The sequence below is a fragment of the Leucopleurus acutus genome, assembly GCF_964270905.1.
Source record: "Leucopleurus acutus genome assembly, chromosome: 1".
Classification (NCBI taxonomy): domain Eukaryota; kingdom Metazoa; phylum Chordata; class Mammalia; order Artiodactyla; family Delphinidae; genus Leucopleurus; species Leucopleurus acutus.
Window position 1 is genome coordinate 33714821 of NC_139142.1, and position 20922 is coordinate 33735742.

General features: G+C 38.5%; 1 protein-coding gene across 1 annotated transcript in view; it reads right to left on the minus strand.

Moving 5' to 3' along the window:
* Positions 1-20922, minus strand: part of LOC309968500 (DNA repair protein RAD51 homolog 2-like) — a gene marked incomplete at its 3' end in the record, with an annotated part of 55090 nt that overhangs the window by 29780 nt on the left and 4388 nt on the right. Inside the window, exons 3-4 of the mRNA XM_082849762.1 lie at positions 16375-16488; positions 12162-12278 (exon numbers count right to left, since the gene is read on the minus strand). Coding sequence (XP_082705888.1) covers positions 12162-12278; positions 16375-16488 — 231 coding nt within the window. The remainder of the gene's footprint in view (positions 1-12161; positions 12279-16374; positions 16489-20922) is intronic.

Sequence of the window (20922 nt, forward strand, 5' to 3'; positions counted from 1 at the left end):
TGCAAGAGGGTTCCCTTTTCTCCATGCCCTCTCCAGCATTTGTTGTTTTTAGATTGTCTGATGATGCCCATTCTAAACGGTGTGAGGTGATACTTCATTGTAGTTTTGATTTGCATTTCTCTAATGATTAGTGATGTTGAGCAGCTTTTCATGTGCTTCTTGGCCATCTGTATGTCTTCTTTGGAGAAGTGTCTATTTACGTCTTCTGCCCATTTTTGGATTGGGTTGTTTGTTTTTTTACTATCGAGCTGCATGAGCTGTTTATATTATTTTGGAGATTAATCCTTTGTCTGTTGATTCGTTTGCAAATATTTTCTCCCATTCTGAGGGTTGTCTTTTCGTCTTGTTCATGGTTTCCTTTGCTATGCAAAAGCTTTTAAGTTTCATTAGGTCCCATTTGTTTATTTTTGTTTTTATTTCCATTACTCTAGGAGGTGGATCAAAAAAGATCTTGCTGTGATTTATGTCAAAGAGTGTTCTTCCTATGTTTTCCTCTTTTTTATAATGTCTGGTCTTACATTTAGGTCTCTAGTCCATTTTGAGTTTATTTTTGTGTATGGTGTTAGGGAGTGTTCTAATTTCATTCTTTTACATGTAGCTGTCCACTTTTCCCAGCACCACTTATTGAAGAGACTGTCTTTTCTCCATTGTATATTCTTGCCTGCTTTGTCATACGTAAGTTGACCATAGGTGTGTGGGTTTAACTCTGGGCTTTCTAACTTGTTCCATTGATCTATGTTTCTGTTTTTGTAACAGTACCATATTGTCTTGATTACTGTAGCTATGTAGTATAGTCTGAAGTCAGGGAGTCTGATTCCTCCAGCTCCGTTTTTTTCCCTCAAGACTACTTTGGCTATTCGGAGTCTTTTGTGTCTCCATACAGATTTTAAGATTTTTTGTTCTACTTCCATAAAAATTGCCACTGGTAATTTGATAGGGATTGCATTGAATCTGTAGATTGCTTTCAGTAGTCTAGTCATTTTCACAATATTGTTTTTTCCAACCAAGAACATGGTATCTCTCTCCACCTGTTGGTATCATCTTTCATTTCTTTCATCAGTGTCTTATAGTTTTCTGCATACAGGTCTTTTGTCTCCCTAGGTAGGTGTATTCCTAGGTATTTTATTCTTTTTGTTGCAGTGGTAAATGGGAGTGTTTCCTTAATTGCTCTTTCAGATTTTTCATCATTAGTGTATAGGAATGTAAGAGATTTCTGTGCATTAATTTCGTATCTTGAACCTTTACCAAATTCATTGATGAGCTATAGTAGTTTTCTGGTGGCATCTTTAGGATTCTCTATGTATAGTATCATGTCATCTGCCAACAGTGATAGTTTTACTTCTTCTTTTCCAATTTGGATTCCTTTCATTTCTTTTTCTTCTCTGATTGCCGTGGCTAGGACTTCCAAAACTATGTTGAATAATAGTGGTGAGAGTGGACATCCTTGTCTTGTTCCTGATCTTAGAGGAAATGCTTTCAATTCTTCACCATTAAGAATGATGTTTGCTGTGGGTTTGTCATATATGGCCTTTATTATGTTGAGGTAGGTTCCCTCAATGTCCACATTCTGGACAGTTTTTATCATAAATCGGTGTTGAATTTTGTGGAAAGCTTTTTCTGCATCTATTGAGATGATCATATGGTTTTTATTCTTCAATTTGCAGATATGGTGTATCACATTGATTGATTTGTGTATACTGAAGAATCCTTGCATCCCTGGGATAAATCCCACTTGATCATGGTGTATCATCCTTTTAATGTGTTGTTGGATTCTGTTTGCAGGTATTTTGTTGAGGATTTTTGCATCTATATTCATCAATGTATTGGTCTGTAATTTTCTTTTTTTGTAGTATCTTTGTCTGGTTTTGGTATCAGAGTAACTGTGGCCTCATAAAATGAGTTTGGGAGTATTCCTTCCTCCGCAATTTTTTGGAAGCGTTTGAGAAGGATGGGTGTCAGCTCTTCTCTAAATGGTTGATAGAATTCACCTGTGAAGCCATCTGGTCCTGGACTTTTGTTTGTTGGAAGATTTTAAATCACAGTTTCAATTTCATTACTTGTGATTGGTCTGTTCATATTTTCTATTCCGTCCTGGTTCAGTCTTGGAGGTTATACCTTTCTAAGAATTTGTCCATTTCTTCCAGGTTGTCCATTTTATTGGCATAGAGTTGCTTGTAGTAGTCTCTTAGGATGCTTTGTATTTCTGCAGTGTCTGTTGTAACTTCTCCTTTTTCATTTCTAATTCTATTGATTTGAGTCCTCTCCCTATTTTTCTTGATGAGTCTGGCTAATGGTTTATCAATTTTGCTTATCTTCTAAAAGACAAGCAGCTTTTAGTTTTCTTGATGTTTGCTATTGTTTTCTTTGTTTCTATTTCAGTTATTTCTGCTCTGATCTTTATGATTTCTTTCCTTCCACTAACTTTGGGTTTTGTTTGTTCTTCTTTACCTAGTTCCTTTAGGTGTAAGGTTAGAATATTTATTTGAGATTTTTCTTGTTTCTTGAGGTAGGCTTGTATAGCTATAAACTTCCCTCTTAGAACTGCTTTTGCTGTACCTCATAGGTTTGGGATTGTCATGTTTTCATTGTCATTTGTCTCTAGGTATTTTTTGATTTCCTCTTTGATTTCTTCAGTGATCTCTTGGTTATTTAGTAACGTACTATTTAGCCTCTATGTGTTTTTGTTTTTTACATTATTTCCCCGTAATTCATTTCTAATCTCATAGCATTGTGGTCAGAAAAGATGCTTGATATGATTTCAACTTTCTTAAATTTACTGAGGCTTGATTTGTGACCCAAGATGTGATCTATCCCGAAGAATGTTCCATGCGCACTTGAGAAGAAAGTGTAATCTGCTGTTTTGGGATGGAATGTCCTATAAATATCAATTAAATCTACCTGGTCTATTGTGTCATTTAAAGCTTCTGTTTTCTTATTTATTTTCATTTTAGATGACCTGTCCATTGGTGTGAGGTGTTAATGTCCCCCACTATTATTGTGTTACTGTCGATTTCGTCTTTTACAGCTGTTAGCAGTTGCCTTATGTATTGAGGTGCTCCTATGTTGGGTGCATACATATTTATAATTGTTATATCTTCTTCTTGGAGTGATCCCTTGATCATTATGTTGTGTCCTTCCTTGTCTCTTGTAACATTCTTTATTTTAAAGTCTATTTTATCTGATATGGGTATTGCTACTCCAGCTTTCTTTTGATTTCCATTTGCATGGAATATCTTTTTCCATCCCCTCACTTTCAGTCTGTATGTGTCCCTAGGTCTGAAATGGGTCTCTTCTAGACAGCATATAGATGGGTCTTCTTTTTGTACCCATTCAGCAAGCCTGTGGCTTTTGGTTGGAGCACTTAATCCATTCACGTTTAAGATAAGTATTGATATGTAAGTTCGTTTACCATTTTCTTAATTATTTTGGGTTTGTTATTGTAGGTCCTTTTTTTCTCTTGTGTTTCCCACTTAGAGAAGTTCCTTTACCATTTGTTGTAGAGCTGGTTTGGTGGTGCTGCTGCATTCTCTTAGCTTTTGCTTGTCTGTAAAGCTTTTGATTTCTCCATCAATTCTGAATGAGATCCTTGCCAGGTAGAGTAATCTTGGTTGTATGTTTTTCCCTTTCATCACTTTAAGTATCATGACACTCCCTTCTGGCTTGTAGAGTTTCTGCTGAGAAATCAGCTGTTAACCTTATGGGAGTTACCTTGTATATTATTTGTCATTTTTCCCTTGCTGCTTTCAATAATTTTTCTTTGTCTTTAATATTTGCCAATTTGATTACTATGTGTCTCAGCATGTTTCTCCTTGGGTTTATCCTGTATGGGACTCGTTGCACTTCCTGGACTTGGGTGGCTATTTTGTTCCCCATGTTAGGGAAGTTTTCGACTATAATTTCTTCAAAGATTTTCTCAGGTCCTTTCTCTCTCTCTCTTCTCCCTCTGGGACCCCTATAATGCGAATGTTGTTGAGTTTAATGTTGTCCCAGAGGTCTCCTAGGCTGTCTTCATTTCTTTTCATTCTTTTTTCTTTATTCTGTTCTGCAGCAGTGAATTCCACCATTCTGTCTTCCAAGTCACTTATCCCTTCTTCTGCCTCAGTTATTCTGCTATTGATTCCTTCTAGTGTACTTTTCATTTCAGTCATTGTATTGTTCATCTCTGTTTGTTTGTTCTTTAATTCTTCTAGGTCTTTGTTAAAAATTTCTTTTATCTTCTTGATCTTTGCCTCCATTGGTCCTGGATCATCTTCACTATCATTATTCCGAATTCTTTTTCTGGAAGGTTGCCTATCTCCACTCCATTTAGTTGTTTTTCTGGGGTTTTTGTCTTGTTCCTTCATCTGGTACATAGTCCTCTGCCTTTTCATCTTGTCTATCTTTCTGTGAATGTGGTTTTTGTTCGACAGGCTGCAGGATTGTAGTTCTTCTTGCTTTTGTTGTCTGCCCTCTGGCGGATGAGGCTATTTAAGAAGCTTGTGCAGGTTTCCTGATGGGAGGGACTGGTGGTGGGTAGAGCTGGGTGCTGCTCTGCTGGGCTCAGTAAAACTTTAATCTGCTTGACTGCTGATGGGTGGGGCTGGGCTTCCCACCTGTTGGTTGTTTGGCCTGAGGCAAACCAAAACTGGAGCCTACCTGGGCTCTTTGGTGGGGTTAATGGCAGACTCTGGGAGGGCTCATGCCAAGGAGTGCTTCCCAGAACTTCTGCTTCCAGTGTCCTTGTCCCTGCGGTGAGCCACAGCCACCTCCTGCCTCTGCAGGAAACCCTCCACACTAGCAGGTGGGTCTGGTTCAGTCTCCCCTGGGTTCACTGCTCCTTCCCCTGGGTCCCGATGGGAACACTACTTTGTGTATGCCCTCCAATAGTGGAGTCTCTGTTTCCCCCAGTCCTGTCAAAGTCTTGCAATCAAATCCCACTACCCTTCAAAGTCTGATTCTCTAGGAATTCCTCCTCCTATTGCCAGACCCCCAGGTTGGGAAGCCTGACGTGTGGCTCAGAACCTTCACTCCAGTGGGTGGACTTCCGTGGTATAATTATTCTCCAGTCTGTGAGTCACCCACCCAGCAATTATGGGATTTCATTTCGTTCTGACTGCACCCCTCCTACCGTCTCATTGTGGCTTCTCCTTTGTCTTTGGATGTGGGGTATCTTTTTTGGTGAGTTCCAGTGTCTTCCTGTCGATGACTGTCCAGCAGCTACCTGTGATTCTGGTGTTCTCACAAGAGGGAGTGAGAGCACGTCCTTCTACTCCGCTATCTTGGTTCAGGCCTTCGATTTAATTGATATTCGTAGGACATTCCATCCAAAAACAGCAGATTACACTTTCATCGCAAGTGCACATGGAACATTCTCTAGGACTGATAACATCTTGGGTCACAAATCAAGCCTCAGTAAATTTAAGAAAATTGAAATCATATCAAGCATCTTTTCTGACCACAAAACTATGAGATTAGAAAGAAATTACAGGGAAAAAACATAAAAAACACAAACACATGGAAAATAAAAAATACGTTACTAAATAACCAAGAGATCACTGAAGACATCAAAGAGGAAATCAAAAAAATACCTAGAGACAAATGAAAACAAAAACATGACAATCCAAAACCTATGGGATGCAGCAAAAGCAGTTCTAAGAGGTAAGTTTATAGCAATACAAGCTTACCTCAAGAAGCAAGAAAATCTCAAATAAACAATCTAACCTTACACCTAAAGGAACTAGATAAAGAAGAACAAACAAAACCCAAAGTTAGTGGAAGGAAAGAAATCATGAAGATCAGAGCAGAAATAACTGAAATAGAAACAAAGAAAACAATAGCAAACATCAATAAAACTAAAAGCTGGTTCTTTGAGAAGATAAACAAAATTGATAAACCATTAGCCAGACTCATCAAGAAAAAGAGGGAGGGCTTCCCTGGTGGCGCAGTGGTTGAGAGTCCGCCTGCTGATGCAGGGGACGTGGGTTTGTGCCCCGGTCCGGGAGGATACCACATGCCACGGAGCGGCTGGGCCCGTGAGCCATGGCCGCTGAGCCTGCGCGTCCGGAGCCTGTGCTCTGAAACGGGAGAGGCCACAACAGTGAGAGGCCCAGGTACCGCAAAAAAAAAAAAAAAAAAAAAAATGAAAAAGAAAAAGAGGGAGAGGACTCAAATCAATAAAATAAGAAATGAAAAAGGAGAAGTTACAAAAGACACCGCAGAAATACAAAGCATCCTAAGAAACTACTACAAGCAACTCTATGCCCATAAAATGGACAACCTGGAAGAAATGAACAAATTCTTAGAAAGGTATAACCTTCCAAGAATGAACCAGGAAGAAACAGAAAATATGAACAGACCAATCATAAGTAATGAAATTGAAACTGATTAAAAGATCTTCCAACAAACAAAAGTCCAGGACCAGATGGCGTCACAGGTGAACTCTATCAAACATTTAGAGAAGAGCTAACATACATCCTTCTCAAACTCTTCCAAAAAATTGCAGAGGAAGGAACACTCCCAAACTCATTTAATGAGACCTCCATCACCCTGATACCAAAAACAGACAAAGATACTACAAAAACAGAAAATTACAGACCAATATCACTGATGAATATAGATGCAATAATCCCCAACAAAATACTAGCAAACAGAATCCAACAACAAATTAATAGGATCATACACCATGATGAAGTGGGATTTATCCCAGGGATGCAAGTATTCTTCAATATACGCAAATGAATCAATGTGATACACCGTAACAGGAAATTGAAGAATAAAAACCATATAATCATCTCAATAGATGCAGAAAAAGCTTTCCACAAAATTCAACACCGATCTATGCTAAAAACTCTTTAGGAAGTGGACATAGAGGGAAGCTACCTCAACATAATAAAGACCATATACGACAAACCAACAACAAACATCATTCTCAGTGGTGAAAAACTGAAAGCATTTCCTCTAAGATCAGGAACAAGACAAGGATGTCCACTCTCACCACTATTATTCAACATAGTTTTGGAAGTCCTAGCCACGGCAATCAGAGAAGAAAAAGAAATGAAAGGAATACAAATTGGAAAAGAAGTAAAACTGTCACTGTTTGCAGATGACATGATACTATACATAGAGAATCCTAAAGATGCCACCAGAAAACTACTAGAGCTCATCAATGCAACTGGTAAAGTTGCAGGATACAAAATTAATGCACAGAAATCTCTTGCATTCCTATACACTAACAACGAAAGATCAGAAAGAGAAATTAAGGAAACACTCCCATTTACCACTGCAACAAAAAGAATAAAATACCTAGGAATAAACCTACCTAAGGAGGTAAACAACCTGTACTCAGAAAACTATAAGACACTGATGAAAGAAATCAAAGATGACATAAACAGATGGAGGGATATTCCATGTTGTTGGATTAGAAAAATCAAACTTGTGAAAATGATGTACTACCCAAAGTAATCTACAGATTCAATGCAATCCCTATCAAATTACCAGTGGCAATTTTTACAGAACTAGAACAAAAAATCTAAAAATTTGAATGGAGACACAAAAGACCCCAAAGAGCCAAAGCAGTCTTGAGGGAAAAAAACGGAGCCGGAGGAATCAGACTTCCTGACTTCAGACATACTATAAAGCTACAGGAATCAAGACAACATGGTACTGGTGCAAAAACAGAAATACAGATCAATGAAACAGGATAGAAATCCCAGAGATAAACCTACGCACCTATGGTCAACTAATCTATGACAAAGGAGGCAAGGATATACAATGGAGAAAAGACAGTCTCTTTAATAAGTGGTGCTGGGAAAACTGGACAGCTACATGTAAAAGAATGAAATTAGAACACTCCTTAACACCATACACAAAAATAAAACTCAAAATGGATTAAAGACCTAAATGTAAGGCTGGGCACTATAAAACTCTTAGAGGAAAACATAGGAAGAACACTCTTTGACATAAATCACAGCAAGATCTTTTTTGATCCACCTCCTAGAGTAATGGAAATAAAAACAAAAATAAACAAATGGGACCTAATGAAACTTAAAAGCTTTTGCACAGCAAAGGAAACTACAAAGAAGACAAAAAGACAACCCTCAGAATGGGAGAAAATATTTGCAAACTAAGCAATGGACAAAGGATTAATCTCCAAAATATATAAACACCTCATGCAGCTCAATATTAAAAAAACAACCTAATCCAAAAATGGGCAGAAGACCTAGACATTTCTCCAAAGAAGACATACAGATGGCCAAGAAGCACATGAAAAGCTGCTGAACATCACTAATTAGAGAAATGTAAATCAAAACTGCAATGATTTATCACCTCACACCAGTTAAAATGTGCATTATCAGAACATCTACAAACAACAAATCCTGGAGAGGGTGTTCGTGGGAATGTAAATTGATACAGCCACTATGGAGAACAGTATGGAGGTTCCCTAAAAAACTAAATATAGAATTATCATATGACCCAGCAATCCCATTACTGGGCATATACCCAGAGAAAACCATAATTCAAAAAGACACATGCACCCCAATGTTCATTGCAGCACTATTTACAATAGCCAGTTCACGGAAGCACCCTAAATGCCCATCAACAGGCGAATGGGTAAAGAAGATGTGGTACGTATATACAATGGAATATTACTCAGCCATAAAAAGGAACGAAACTGGGTCATTTGTAGAGACGTGGATGGATCTACAGACTGTCATACAGAGTGAAGTAAGTCAGAAAGAGAAAAACAAATATCGTATATTAACACATATATATGGAACCTAGAAAAATGGTACAGATGAACTGGTTTGCAGGGCAGAAATAGAGACACAGATGTAGAGAACAAACGTATGGACACCAAGGGGAGAAAGTGGCAGGGGGTGGGTTCGTGGTGTGATGAATTGAGAGACTGGGATTGACATGTATACACTGATGTGTATAAAATGGATGACTAATGAGAACCTGCTGTATAAAAAAATAAAATAAAATTATTTTTTTAAATAGCCGAATGATTTATAAAAAGATATTCCAGCTCATTAGTAATCAGGAAAATGAAAACTAAGATCACAAAGATGGGCAGAAACTGAGAAGTCAGATAATACCAAGGTAAGAAGACATGGGGCAAGAGGTATTCGTGCACATCGCTCATAGGAATGTAAACAGGCACAACCACTCTGGAAAACAATTTGTCCTGATTCTGCAATGTTACCTATGTGCATACTCTATAATAACCAGCAAATCACTCCAAGGTAGATCCCCTAGACAGGAGCCAGCTAGTAAATATTTTAGGCTTTGCAAACCATGAGGTCTCTGCCACAACTAACACAACTCTGCCTTGTATCTCAAAAACTGCCACAGACAAAATGTAAACAAATGAACATAGTTGTGTTACAATAAAACTTTATTTATAAAAAACAGGCAGCTGTCCAGATTTGATCACTGGGCAGTAGTTTGCCAATCTGTGCCCTAGAGAAATACCTGTACATGTGATCCAGGAGACATGTACAACAGTTTTCACAGGACTTGTTTATATTAGCAGCAAACTGCTAATATTTGGAAACAACCCAAATGTTCACTCACAGGAGAAGGGATAAATAAACTGTGGCCATATTTTCAAAATGGAGTATGACACAGCAGTGAAAATGAATTATACTCTTGCTACTTGCAACATGGATAAATCTTAGAAAATAATATTAAGTGGAAAAATCAATTCATAGAAGAGATATGATTTAATCACCAATATATTATGTAATAGAGCTCAAAAATAAGCAAAACTAAATAAAATGCTACATTTCCTATGTATATGAGTGATAAAGGAAAACTATAGGTATTGGTAACCATTGGGGAAAAAAAGTACAGCAATGGTAGAATCACTATGCTGTACACCTGACACCAATATAATATTGTAAATCAACTATACTTCAATTAAGAAAAAAAAGATAGCAATGGTGGAAATTCAGGATGGAAGTTACCTCCCAACAGAAGGCCAAAGATGGGATCAGGGAGGAGCCCACAGTTGGTTTCAATGATTTTGGTACTGTTCTGCGTTTTATATTGGGTCACAGGCTCATAAATGTTCATAACTTACACATGCAGGATGTATTTAATCTTGTATACATAAGATAGATATTAAATTTTTGTTTTTAATACAAGGTCAACAAATACTCCCTGTACTCAGCTGAAAAATCCCAAAAAGACTGCAGAGGCTACCTGGAGCTGAAACAGAAAGTAGAGAACTTGCCTCTAATAAGCAATCAGGGTATTTATATTCCATGTCAGCCAATCAGATGATGAAAAAACATCTAATGGCTTGTAACTATCTCTTGGATTCAGAAAGAATTGATAAAAGCTACATGAAAAAGTATTGAAACTATTCCAAAACTTAAAAAATAAGAAAGTATTTGTTGGTTAATCTTCCTGAAGTTTTGCTATTTAAATAAGTAAGTTTATAACTGTGGATCACAATTACTATAAAGCCTCTTCTTTTTTTTTTTAAATAAACCTATTTCAACAAAGGTCCAACTAGATCACAAAAAGATTATGTAAGATAGGATTCTGGCACCATCTGGTGGCAGTGCCCTGAAACAGCACATTCTAATTTCTATTAAAGGTTAATTCACTCTTTCATTCATTCACCTACTATCCAATAGGCATCTATTAGGCATAGCACACACATATTTTAAAATCTTTCTTGGTGGGCTTCCCTGGTGGTGCAGTAGTTAAGAATCCGCCTGCCAATTCAGGGGACACGGGTTCAAGCCCTGGTCCAGGAAGATCCCATATGCCGCAGAGCAACTAAGCCCATGTGCCACAACTACTGCGCCTGCACTCTAGAGCCCACGAGCCACAACTGCTCAGTCCGCGACCCACAACTACTGAGCCCGTGTGCCACAACTACTGAAGTCCACGTGCCTAGAGCCCGTGCTCCGCAACAAGAGAAGCCACCAAAATGAGAAGCCCGTGCACCGCAACGAAAAGTAGCTCCCACTTGCCACAGCCAGAGAAAAGCCCACACGCAGCAATGAAGACCCAATACAGCCAAAAATAAAATAAATAAAAATTAAAAAAAAAAACATTATAAAAAAAAAATCTTTCTTGGAAGACCGGAAATAAAATAATGTATACCACCTAAAACAGGTCCCCTATTTTCAAGGGAAAATATCTACAGTTAAATTTATGTCTATCAGAATATAAGCATCTACTCTTGTTAAAAGTTTGTTTCAAGCATCTATTCCCCTAGAACTCTCACGCAAGAAGTCCCTCAGGAGTGTTCTGGTAAACATAGTCTATGGAGTCACCACATGAGGACCAGTAAGCACATGAATGCAGTTTTCAAGGAAAAGAACTGTTGTGGTTTTAAAATATCCTCAAATTCTTGACACTTCTTTCAAAAGGTAGAGTCTAATTTCCCTTTCCTTGAATGTGGGCTGGACTTAATTACCTGCTTCTAAAGAAGAGAAAGTGGCGGAAGTGATGGTATATAACTTCCAAAGCTGAATCATCAAAGCAATAGCCATTTCCATCTTGCCTGAGGGAGTCAGACATCGTGTCACCAGGAGACTCAAGCAACCTGTGGAGAGCCCTCTGGGGAGGAATCGTGACCTCCGCCAACAACCAGCACCAACCTGCCCCCTCGCATCCTTTGCCAATATCACTGAGCTAAGCCACTCAGAAGAAATGGAAATCAATGTTTATTGTTGTTTAAGCCACTTAGTTTGGGGGTAATTTGTTATGCAAAAATATATAACTAATACGATAACCTATTACTTCCTAGAACCAAATTTTATCTTTAACAGGAAGTGAAAATAGCTCATTTCAGTTTAATACTATAATTTGCCCACATGTTAATAAAATTTCAAATTTTCCTTCCTAATACACTAAGTAGTGATCCTTTTCTAATTCCCCCAAATTGTTTCATATTATTTCATAATATTCATCACTTTCTAATTCAAAGAAACAGCAACCCAAGCAGATTTCAGTCAGTCAGCAGGGATTTTTTTGGACCATCTTCCTTTTGATGTACTGTACTAGTATTGTACTAGGGACTGAGTGGAGAACCATGCCCTTGAGGTACTTATAATTTAGAGGAATATTCCCAAAATCATTTATGTTTTTAATTAACCTTTTTCCCCTGGTTCTGAAGGTCCTAAGTCAATGGAAGAAGGTTTGGAAAGTCTCTTTTTTACCTCTGTGAGGGATCCACAAGCTACACCACCATGCAGGGCTTCATCTAAAGCAGAGAGGGTTGTAGATAAAAATGCTGGTGATGGAGCATCAGACCTCTGTGTCTTTATCTCATAAGCCTGAACAAAGAAGAGATTAAGTTATTTTCAACCTCAATATGTATTCAAAAACATAAGTCAACTCCAAACTCAAATTCTAGCAGTTGGAACCCCAATCCCCTTTTTTTCTTCTACTATTTATTTATTCAACAACTATTTACTCTGTGCCGGGGACTGTGCTAGATCTGGAGGCTGTGATATAAAAGACAGAGCCCCTGCCCCACAGTACTTATAGCCAACTAGGGACTATGAAATTAGGACTAGAAGCTAAGCAATTACCATACACTTAAATAAGAGATACTGTGATAGGGCAAGTGGAGACCTGGAGAGAGTATACCTGATCTGGATTTTGTGATATAGGAAGGCTTCAAGGGAGATCTGGATGTCTGAGCTAAAACCTGAAATGACTGTTAGACAGGCAAAGGGAATGTGCATGTTCCTGGCAAAGAGACAAGAATGTACGAAGAAAGGTCGAGAAGCAAGAAAGAAAGGAAATGGAAACTCACAAAAACTACAAAAAACAGAAAGTTCATTTAGAACGTCGGAAAGAAGGCGCGAGGTCGTGGTGCGGCAAGCAATGGGGCTGGAGAAATAAGCAGGGGCCTAATCAGGAAGAGCGCTGCTGAAGTGTGGCGTGTAGGCTGAGAGCAACAGGGAGTGACGCGGCCAAGCTACCATTTCAAACCAAGGTTGCTTTACGAAGAACAGCTTGAAGGTGGATGGGGGAGACTAAGCAATGGCCTCCCAAAAGACAGCCACATCAAATGCTTGGAACCTGTGAATATTACCTTATTTGGAAAAAGGGTCTTTGCAGATGTGGTTAACATGACTACATACCCCCCAGCAATGTGTAAGAACACTTGCCTCTCTGCAATCTCTAACATTAAAAATTACTACTGTTACATTAAGTTGCCCAAAACTGAAGTCAAGCCACAGAACTGAAATTTTTCATTCCTTCATTCATTCAAAAAATATGAATTAATTGCCAACTTCATGCCATATACTATGACAAGCTCTGGGAATAGAGTGGTAACCCAAACAGACCTAGTTTCTACCCACCTAAAGTTTACAATTTAATAAGTCTAGGTCTCAAATCCAAGGCTCTTCTGCTCCTGTGAGGACGTAGGAAGACCAGTATATTAATACGTATGAGCCATAAATGTGCCCACTCTTGTCTAATCTCACCTATTGAGTTCTTAGATCAGTTAAACCATGGATTGCCACAGAGTTTTTTAAAGGCTACATTCAGGCACATAAAATAAAATAGAATAAAGCTACAGTAAAAGGTGTGTGCCTTTCATCTGATTTAGAAATACCTAAATATTGCCTACAATCTATCAGGCAACATAGGTGGGCATGGGGACACTTTACAGACATGTAAAGGCAGCCCAATCTGTTAACATTAAAGTACTTCCTTTGCAACTATAAATGTAATTACTAGAATAATAGTTCTCGTGACTCAAAAAACTACTAAAATGAACTAACAGAACAAGACTTCAGAAATTACAGTGTGTACATAAGCGAGACAAAGAGGGACACTGCGATATGACACACCACCAGTTCTCTTCTACCCTGGAGGCTGCTTCCTAGACTCATCATTGTCTAATCTGATCTTGAAATGCTGGCTGGATTCGGGACGTGGTCTTGGGCACACTTACATTCTCACTGTACATACCTTCTAGGCAATCTCTCGCCCATTTTCACGGCTTTGACTACCATGTTCACCCCGATGACTCCCCAATGCAGCTTCCAGTGCAGACCTCTACTTCAAGCTCACAGTCCACATATTTAACTGCCTACTTCGCATCTCTACTCAATGTCTCACAAGCACCAAAAATTCGACAGGTACTAACGAATTCACGATCTGCCGCCCTCAAACCTGATCCTCTTCCAATATTCCTCATCTCAGGAAATGGTACCACCCAATCTTTCAAAGCAAAATCAAGGAATCATCTCTGACACTTTCCTGTACCTCACCACCACGCACAGCCAAATCATCACCGAATCCTATTCATTCTACCTCCTAAGTATCTCTCACGACAACTGACATTACACCATCGGCATCAGTACCACACTAATAGTCCATGTCACAATCTGTCTGTAATACAGTCATAGATACCTAACTAGTCTTCACAAATATTTTCTTGTTCCTTTTCAATCACTTGTCTCTGTTTAAAGACTGAGTTTTTAAAAACACGTATTAGATTTCTCCCTTTGATGATGTGTCATTGCTTTCAGAATAAAGTCCAAAATCCTTAACATGGTCTGCAGGCCCCAGTGACCTGACCCCCGCTTGCTTCTACAACTTCATCTCTTGACACTCTCTTCCTTGCCACTACGTTCATTCACACTGGCCTGACTTTCTTACCACACAAGCACGATTCTCCTGCTCTTCTCAGGGGCTTTGCATTTCCCAGTCACAGTGCCTGCAAACTCTTCCTTGCTCCCTCCCTTCCCAACTCCGTTGTCCATCTCTCTCCTATTCATCCTTCAGGTTTGAGCTGAAGTATCACTTCCTTGAGGGAGCCCTTCCTAAGGACCCCTAAACTAAGTAATGTCCCTGTTATTCAGTTTCTAAGCTCTTTGTACTTTTCTTTGATAGGACTCGTCATTACTACAGTTAACTAATTATTTGTATAATTATTTGTTTACTGTATGACTGTTCCCACTAGACTGTAAGCTACATGAGGGCAGGAACTTTATCAGTCATCTTCACTATAATATCCCCAGTACCTGACAGATCCATGGCTGGCACTTGATAAATATTGGTTGAAGGAATAAATTATTGAATAAATAAATTAACAAAAAAAGCTTTATGAGGGAATGAGCTAAGGTTAAGCCAATATTTAAGACAGGATTCAAATCTAAAGAATTTTACAAGAGTAATGTACAACGAAGGAGAAAGATGGCTCTTTGAACTGGCATTTGGAATGGTAGTGACATTGCAGCTGAAAGTGGTGATGGAAGTGGAGACTAAAGGTGAATTTCCTATTCACAGTCTCCTACTTAATTATCTAACTAGGAACATGCCATAGATATTGACCAAATAGAACGACAGATGTCAAACCAAAATGTTCTCTTGGTGATTTACAACCTTCAAAATAGTGACAAGTTAACTTGAACCTCATCACAGAATCATAAGATACTATTTTAACTCTCTAACTTCTCCCATAAAACAAAGTGAGCTCTTCAAAGATACCGGATCAACGACAAAGCTAAGACTACTGCCCATCTCTAACTCCAATTCTAATTCTCCTTCTGACTATTTTGCCTTTAATGTATTTTCCTTAGATAATGAGCTAAATCTGAACAAAAGAAAATACTCACTTTGTTCATTGTTTTCAAAGTTTCAAATGACACAAATATTCCTTCCTTCCTCCTTCACAGAGTTAGACCCTACTTTATTGCTTGGTGGTTACCAAATTTCAATATAAGGTAGTAAGGTAAGTAATTTATAACCCACATAAACAAATACATTTGCAAAACACCGGACAGACTTTTAGGCAACTCTTATTCTGGGAAAACAAGATATTTTCTACCATGCACTAAACCTATATTTTGAAAAGCTAAAGTCATGAGACAGAAAGTATGAAATAATAGTACAACTTGATGAGGGCTTATTACAAAACACTTTAACTCTTCTCAGGAGTGAGGATAAGTTTTCAAGTATTATTCATTCAATCAGTAAGAGAGTATAAGTCCAACAGGTGTATTTTATGATGCACAGTAAGTAATGATGATAAAAGTTAGTATTACAGAGACAGGAGCATTCTAAAATTAACAGTATATTATACTTTAACCATGAGGTTCACAAATCCTACCCAAACAAACAAAAGAGAAAGATGACCTTTTGAAATATCAGTACCAGCTACAGAGAAAAAAAAATCATATTACCCTCTCATTCCCATAATTAGGAACTGTCTCCCATGAGCTTATAAACTACATAAATTTCTTACATATATTCTCATTAGAGGACTAACTCTATGCTGTGAGGGTTGGTATTTTTGAGGTGCTCATCTCTATTTTTACTTTTGCCTCATCACCCAAAAGATTTTAAACGAGATACAGAATTGTTTCAAAATAAAAATCAAATCATAATTCTAAAATATATACATACTGTTTGCATCCGTGGGGCACAGGCCCTGCTGACCACACACAAAAGTTCATGGACACCTTGATAACTAAGGCCAGTCATCTTCATAAGCTCCAGTGGGGAAAGACATAGAAAGTCCTAAAAAACATAAAGAAAATATTTAAAATATATATGTGCAACAAAGATACTGGAATTAAAAGGAAACTTTCAATTGACACTATCCATGTGTAAATAAAAGCAGAATTTATTGTAGATCAGGGACTTCGCTGGTGGTCCAGTGGTTAAGACTCCACGCTCCCAATGCAGGGGGCCTGGGTTCAATCCCTGGTCAGGGAACTAGATCCCACATGCCACAACTAAGAACCGGTGCAGTCAAATAAATCCATAAGTATTTAAAAAAAAATTTATTGTAGATCAAAGATTTATATGTTTCTTATGGTATTTTCCCCCTAAATAGCCCTTAACTAAAAGATATGATGATATAATCTTATCCTCTGATTATCCACCTTGGCATATACCAGAGGACACGCCAAGTAACAACACATAGCAGCAGAATCCAACTCAGGTGTATGTTGGCGCTGCCCTTGTGCCTGAAAGAGTCTGGGCACAAACAGATGACCAGAAAGAGTCAGGCTGAAATGAGTTTCTTCAAATGACAATGAAAACACGATGACCCAAAACCTATGGGATGCAGCAAAAGAAGTTCTAAGAGGGAAGTTTATAGCAATACAATCCTACCTCAAGAAACAAGAAAAATCTCAAATAAACAACCTAACCTTACACCTAAAGCAATTAGAGAAAGAAGAACAAAAAAACCCTAAAGTTAGCAGAAGGAAAGGAGTCATAAAGATCAGATCAGAAATAAATGAAAAAGAAATAAAGGAAACAATAGCAAAGATCAATAAAACTAAAAGCTGGTTCTTTGAGAAGATAAACAAAATTGATAAACCATTAGCCAGACTCATCAAGAAAAAAGAGGGAGAAGACTCAAATCAATAGAAATCAGAAATGAAAAAGAAGAAGTAACAACTGACACTGTAGAAATACAAAGGATCATGAGAGATTACTACAAGCAAATATATGCCAAAAAAATGGACAACCTGGAAGAAATGGACAAATTCTTAGAAATGCACAACCTTCGGAGACTGAACCAGGAAAACATAGAAAATACAAACAGACCAATCACAAGCACTGAAATTGAGACTGTGATTAAGAATCTTCCAACAAATAAAATCTCAGGACCAGACAGCTTCACAGGCGAATTCTATCAAACATTTAGAGAAGAGCTAACAGCTATCCTTCTCAAACTCTACCAAAACACAGCAGAGGTAAGAACACTCCCAAACTCATTCTACGAGGCCACCATCACCCTGATATCAAAACCAGACAAAGATGTCACAAAGAAACAATATCACTGATAAACATAGATGCAAAAATCCTCAACAAAATACTAGCAAACAGGATCCAACAGCACATTAAAAGGATCATACACCATGATCAAGTGGGATTTATCCCAGGGATGCAAGGATTCTTCAATATACGCAAATCAATCAATGTGATACACCATATTAACAAATTGAAGGAGAAAAACCATATGATCATCTCAATAGATGCAGAAAAAGCTTTCCACAAAATTCAACACCCATTCATGAAAAAAACTCTCCAGAAAGTAGGCATAGAGGGAACTTACCTCAACATAATAAAGGCCATATATGACAAACCCACAGCCAACATCGTCTTCAATGGTGAAAAATTGAAACCATTTCTACTAAGATCAGGAACAAGACAAGGTTGTCCACTCTCATCACTATTATTCAACATAGTTTTGGACGTTTTAGCCACACCAACCAGAGAAGAAAAAGAAATGAAAGGAATCCAGGGCTTCCCTGGTGGTGCAGTGGTTGAGAGTCCGCCTGCTGATGCAGGGGACACGGGTTCGTGCCCCGGTCCGGGAAGATCCCACATGCCACGGAGCGGCTAGGCCCGTGAGTCATGGCCGCTGAGCCTGCGTGTCCGGAGCCTATGCTCCGCAACAGGAGAGGCCACAACAGTGAGAGGCCTGCATACCGCCAAAAAAAAAAAAAAAAAGGAATCCAAATTGGAAAAGAAGAAGTAAATCCAAATCGGAAAAGAAGTAAAGCTGTCACTGTTTGCAGACAATGTGACACTATACATAGAGAATCCTAAAGATGCCACCAGAAAACTACAAGAGTTAATCAATGAATTTGGTAAAGTAGCAGGATACAAAAGTAATGCACAGAAATCTCTTGCATTCCTATACACTAATGATGAAAAATCTGAAAGAGAAATTAAGGAAACACTCCCATTTACCATTGCAACAAAAAGAATAAAATACCTAGGAATAAACTTACCTAAGGAGACAAAAGACCTGTATGCAGAAAACTATAAGACACTGATGAAAGAAATGAAAGATGATACCAACAGATGGAGAGATATGCCATGTTCTTGGATTGGAAGAATCAACATTGTGAAAATGACTATATTACCCAAAGCAATCTACACACTCAATGCAATCCCTATCAAACTACCAATGGCATTTTTCACAGAAGTAGAACAAAAAATTTCACAACTTGTATGGAAACACAAAAGACCCCGAATAGCCAAAGCAATCTTGAAAAAGAAAAACAGAGCTGGAGGAATCAGGCTGCTGGACTTCAGACTATACTACAAAGCTACAGTAATCACGACAGAATGGTACTGGCACCAAAAACAGAAATATAGATCAATGAAACAGGATAGAAAGCCCAGAGATAAACACATGCACATACGGTCACCATATTTTTGGTAAAGGAGGCAAGAGTATACAATGGAGAAAAGACAGCCTTTTCAATAAGTGGTGCTGGGAAAATTGGACAGCTACATGTAAAAGAATGAAATTAGAACACTCCCTAACACCAGACATAAAAATAAACTCAAAATGGATTAAAGACCTAAATGTAAGGCCAGACACTAAAAAACTCTTAGAGCAAAACATAGGCAGAACACTCTATGACATAAATCACAGCAAGATCCTTTTTGACCCACCTCCTAGAGAAATGGAAATAAAAACAAAAATAAACAAATGGGACCTAATGAAACTTAAAAGCTTTTGCACAGCAAAGGAAACCATAAACAAGACGAAAAGACAACCCAGAATGGGAGAAAATATTTGCAAGTGAAGCAACTGACAAAGGATTAACCTCCAAAATTTACAAGCAGCTCAATATCAAAAAAAACAACCCAATCCAAAAATGGGCAGAAGACCTAAATAAACATTCCTCCAAAGAAGATATACAGAATGCCAACAAACACATGAAAGAATGCTCAACATCACTAATCATTAGAGAAATGCAAATCAAAACTAAAATGAGATATCATCTCACACCAGTTAGAATGGGCATCATCAGACAATCTACAAACAACAAATGCTGGAGAGGGTGTGGAGAAAAGGGAACCCTTTTGCACTGTTGCTGGGAACATAAATTGATACAGCCACTATGGAGAACAGTATGGAGGTTCCTTAAAAAACTAAAAATAGAACTACCATATGACCCAGCAATCCCACTACTGGGCCTATACCCTGAGAAAACCATAATTCAAAAAGAATCATGCACCACAATGTTCACTGCAGCTCTATTTACAATAGCCAGGACATGGAAGCAACCTAAGTGTCCATTGACAGATGAATGGATAAAGAAGACATGGCACATGTATACAATGGAATATTACTCAGCCACAAAAAGAAACGAAATTGAGTTATTTGTGTTAAGTGGATGGACCTAGAGTCTGTCATACAGAATGAAGTAAGTCAGAGAGAAAAACAAATATCATAAGCTAACACATATACATGGAATCTAAAAAAAAGGTTCTGAAGAACCTAGGGGCAGGACAGGAATAAAGACGCAGACATAGAGATTGGACTTGAGGACATGGGGAGGGGGAAGGGTAAGCTGGGACGAAGTGAGAGAGTGACATGGACTTAAATATACTACCAAGTGTAAAATAGACAGCTATTGGGAGGCGGCCGCATGGCACTGGGAGATCAGTTCGGTGCTTTGTGACTGCCTGGAGGGGTGGGATGGGGAGGGTTGTGGGGAGACGCAGGAGGGGTTAGATATGGGAATGTATGTGTATGTATAGCTAATTCACTTTGTTGTAAGGCAGAAACTAGCACACCATTGTAAAGCAATTATACTCCAATAAAAATGTTAAAATAAATAAATACGAGGTTGTACTACTTAAAAAAAAATGAGTTTCTTCCTAAGCTATGAAATCATTCAGAGGGAGTATTTAATAATTGAAAGAAAATAAAAGTGACTATGGAAGGACTTCCCTAGAGTCTCGGTGGTTAAGAATCTGCCTGCCAATGCAGGGGACACGGGTTCGATCCCTGGTCCGGGCGAAGATCCCACATGCCGCAGAGCAACTAAGCCTGCGTGCCACAGCTACTGAAGCCCGCGTGCTCTAGGGCCCGCATGCCACAACTACTGAGCCTGCATGCTGCAACTACTGAAGCCTGGGCGCCTAGAGCCCGTGCTCCACAACAAGAGAAGCCACCGCAATGAGAAGCCT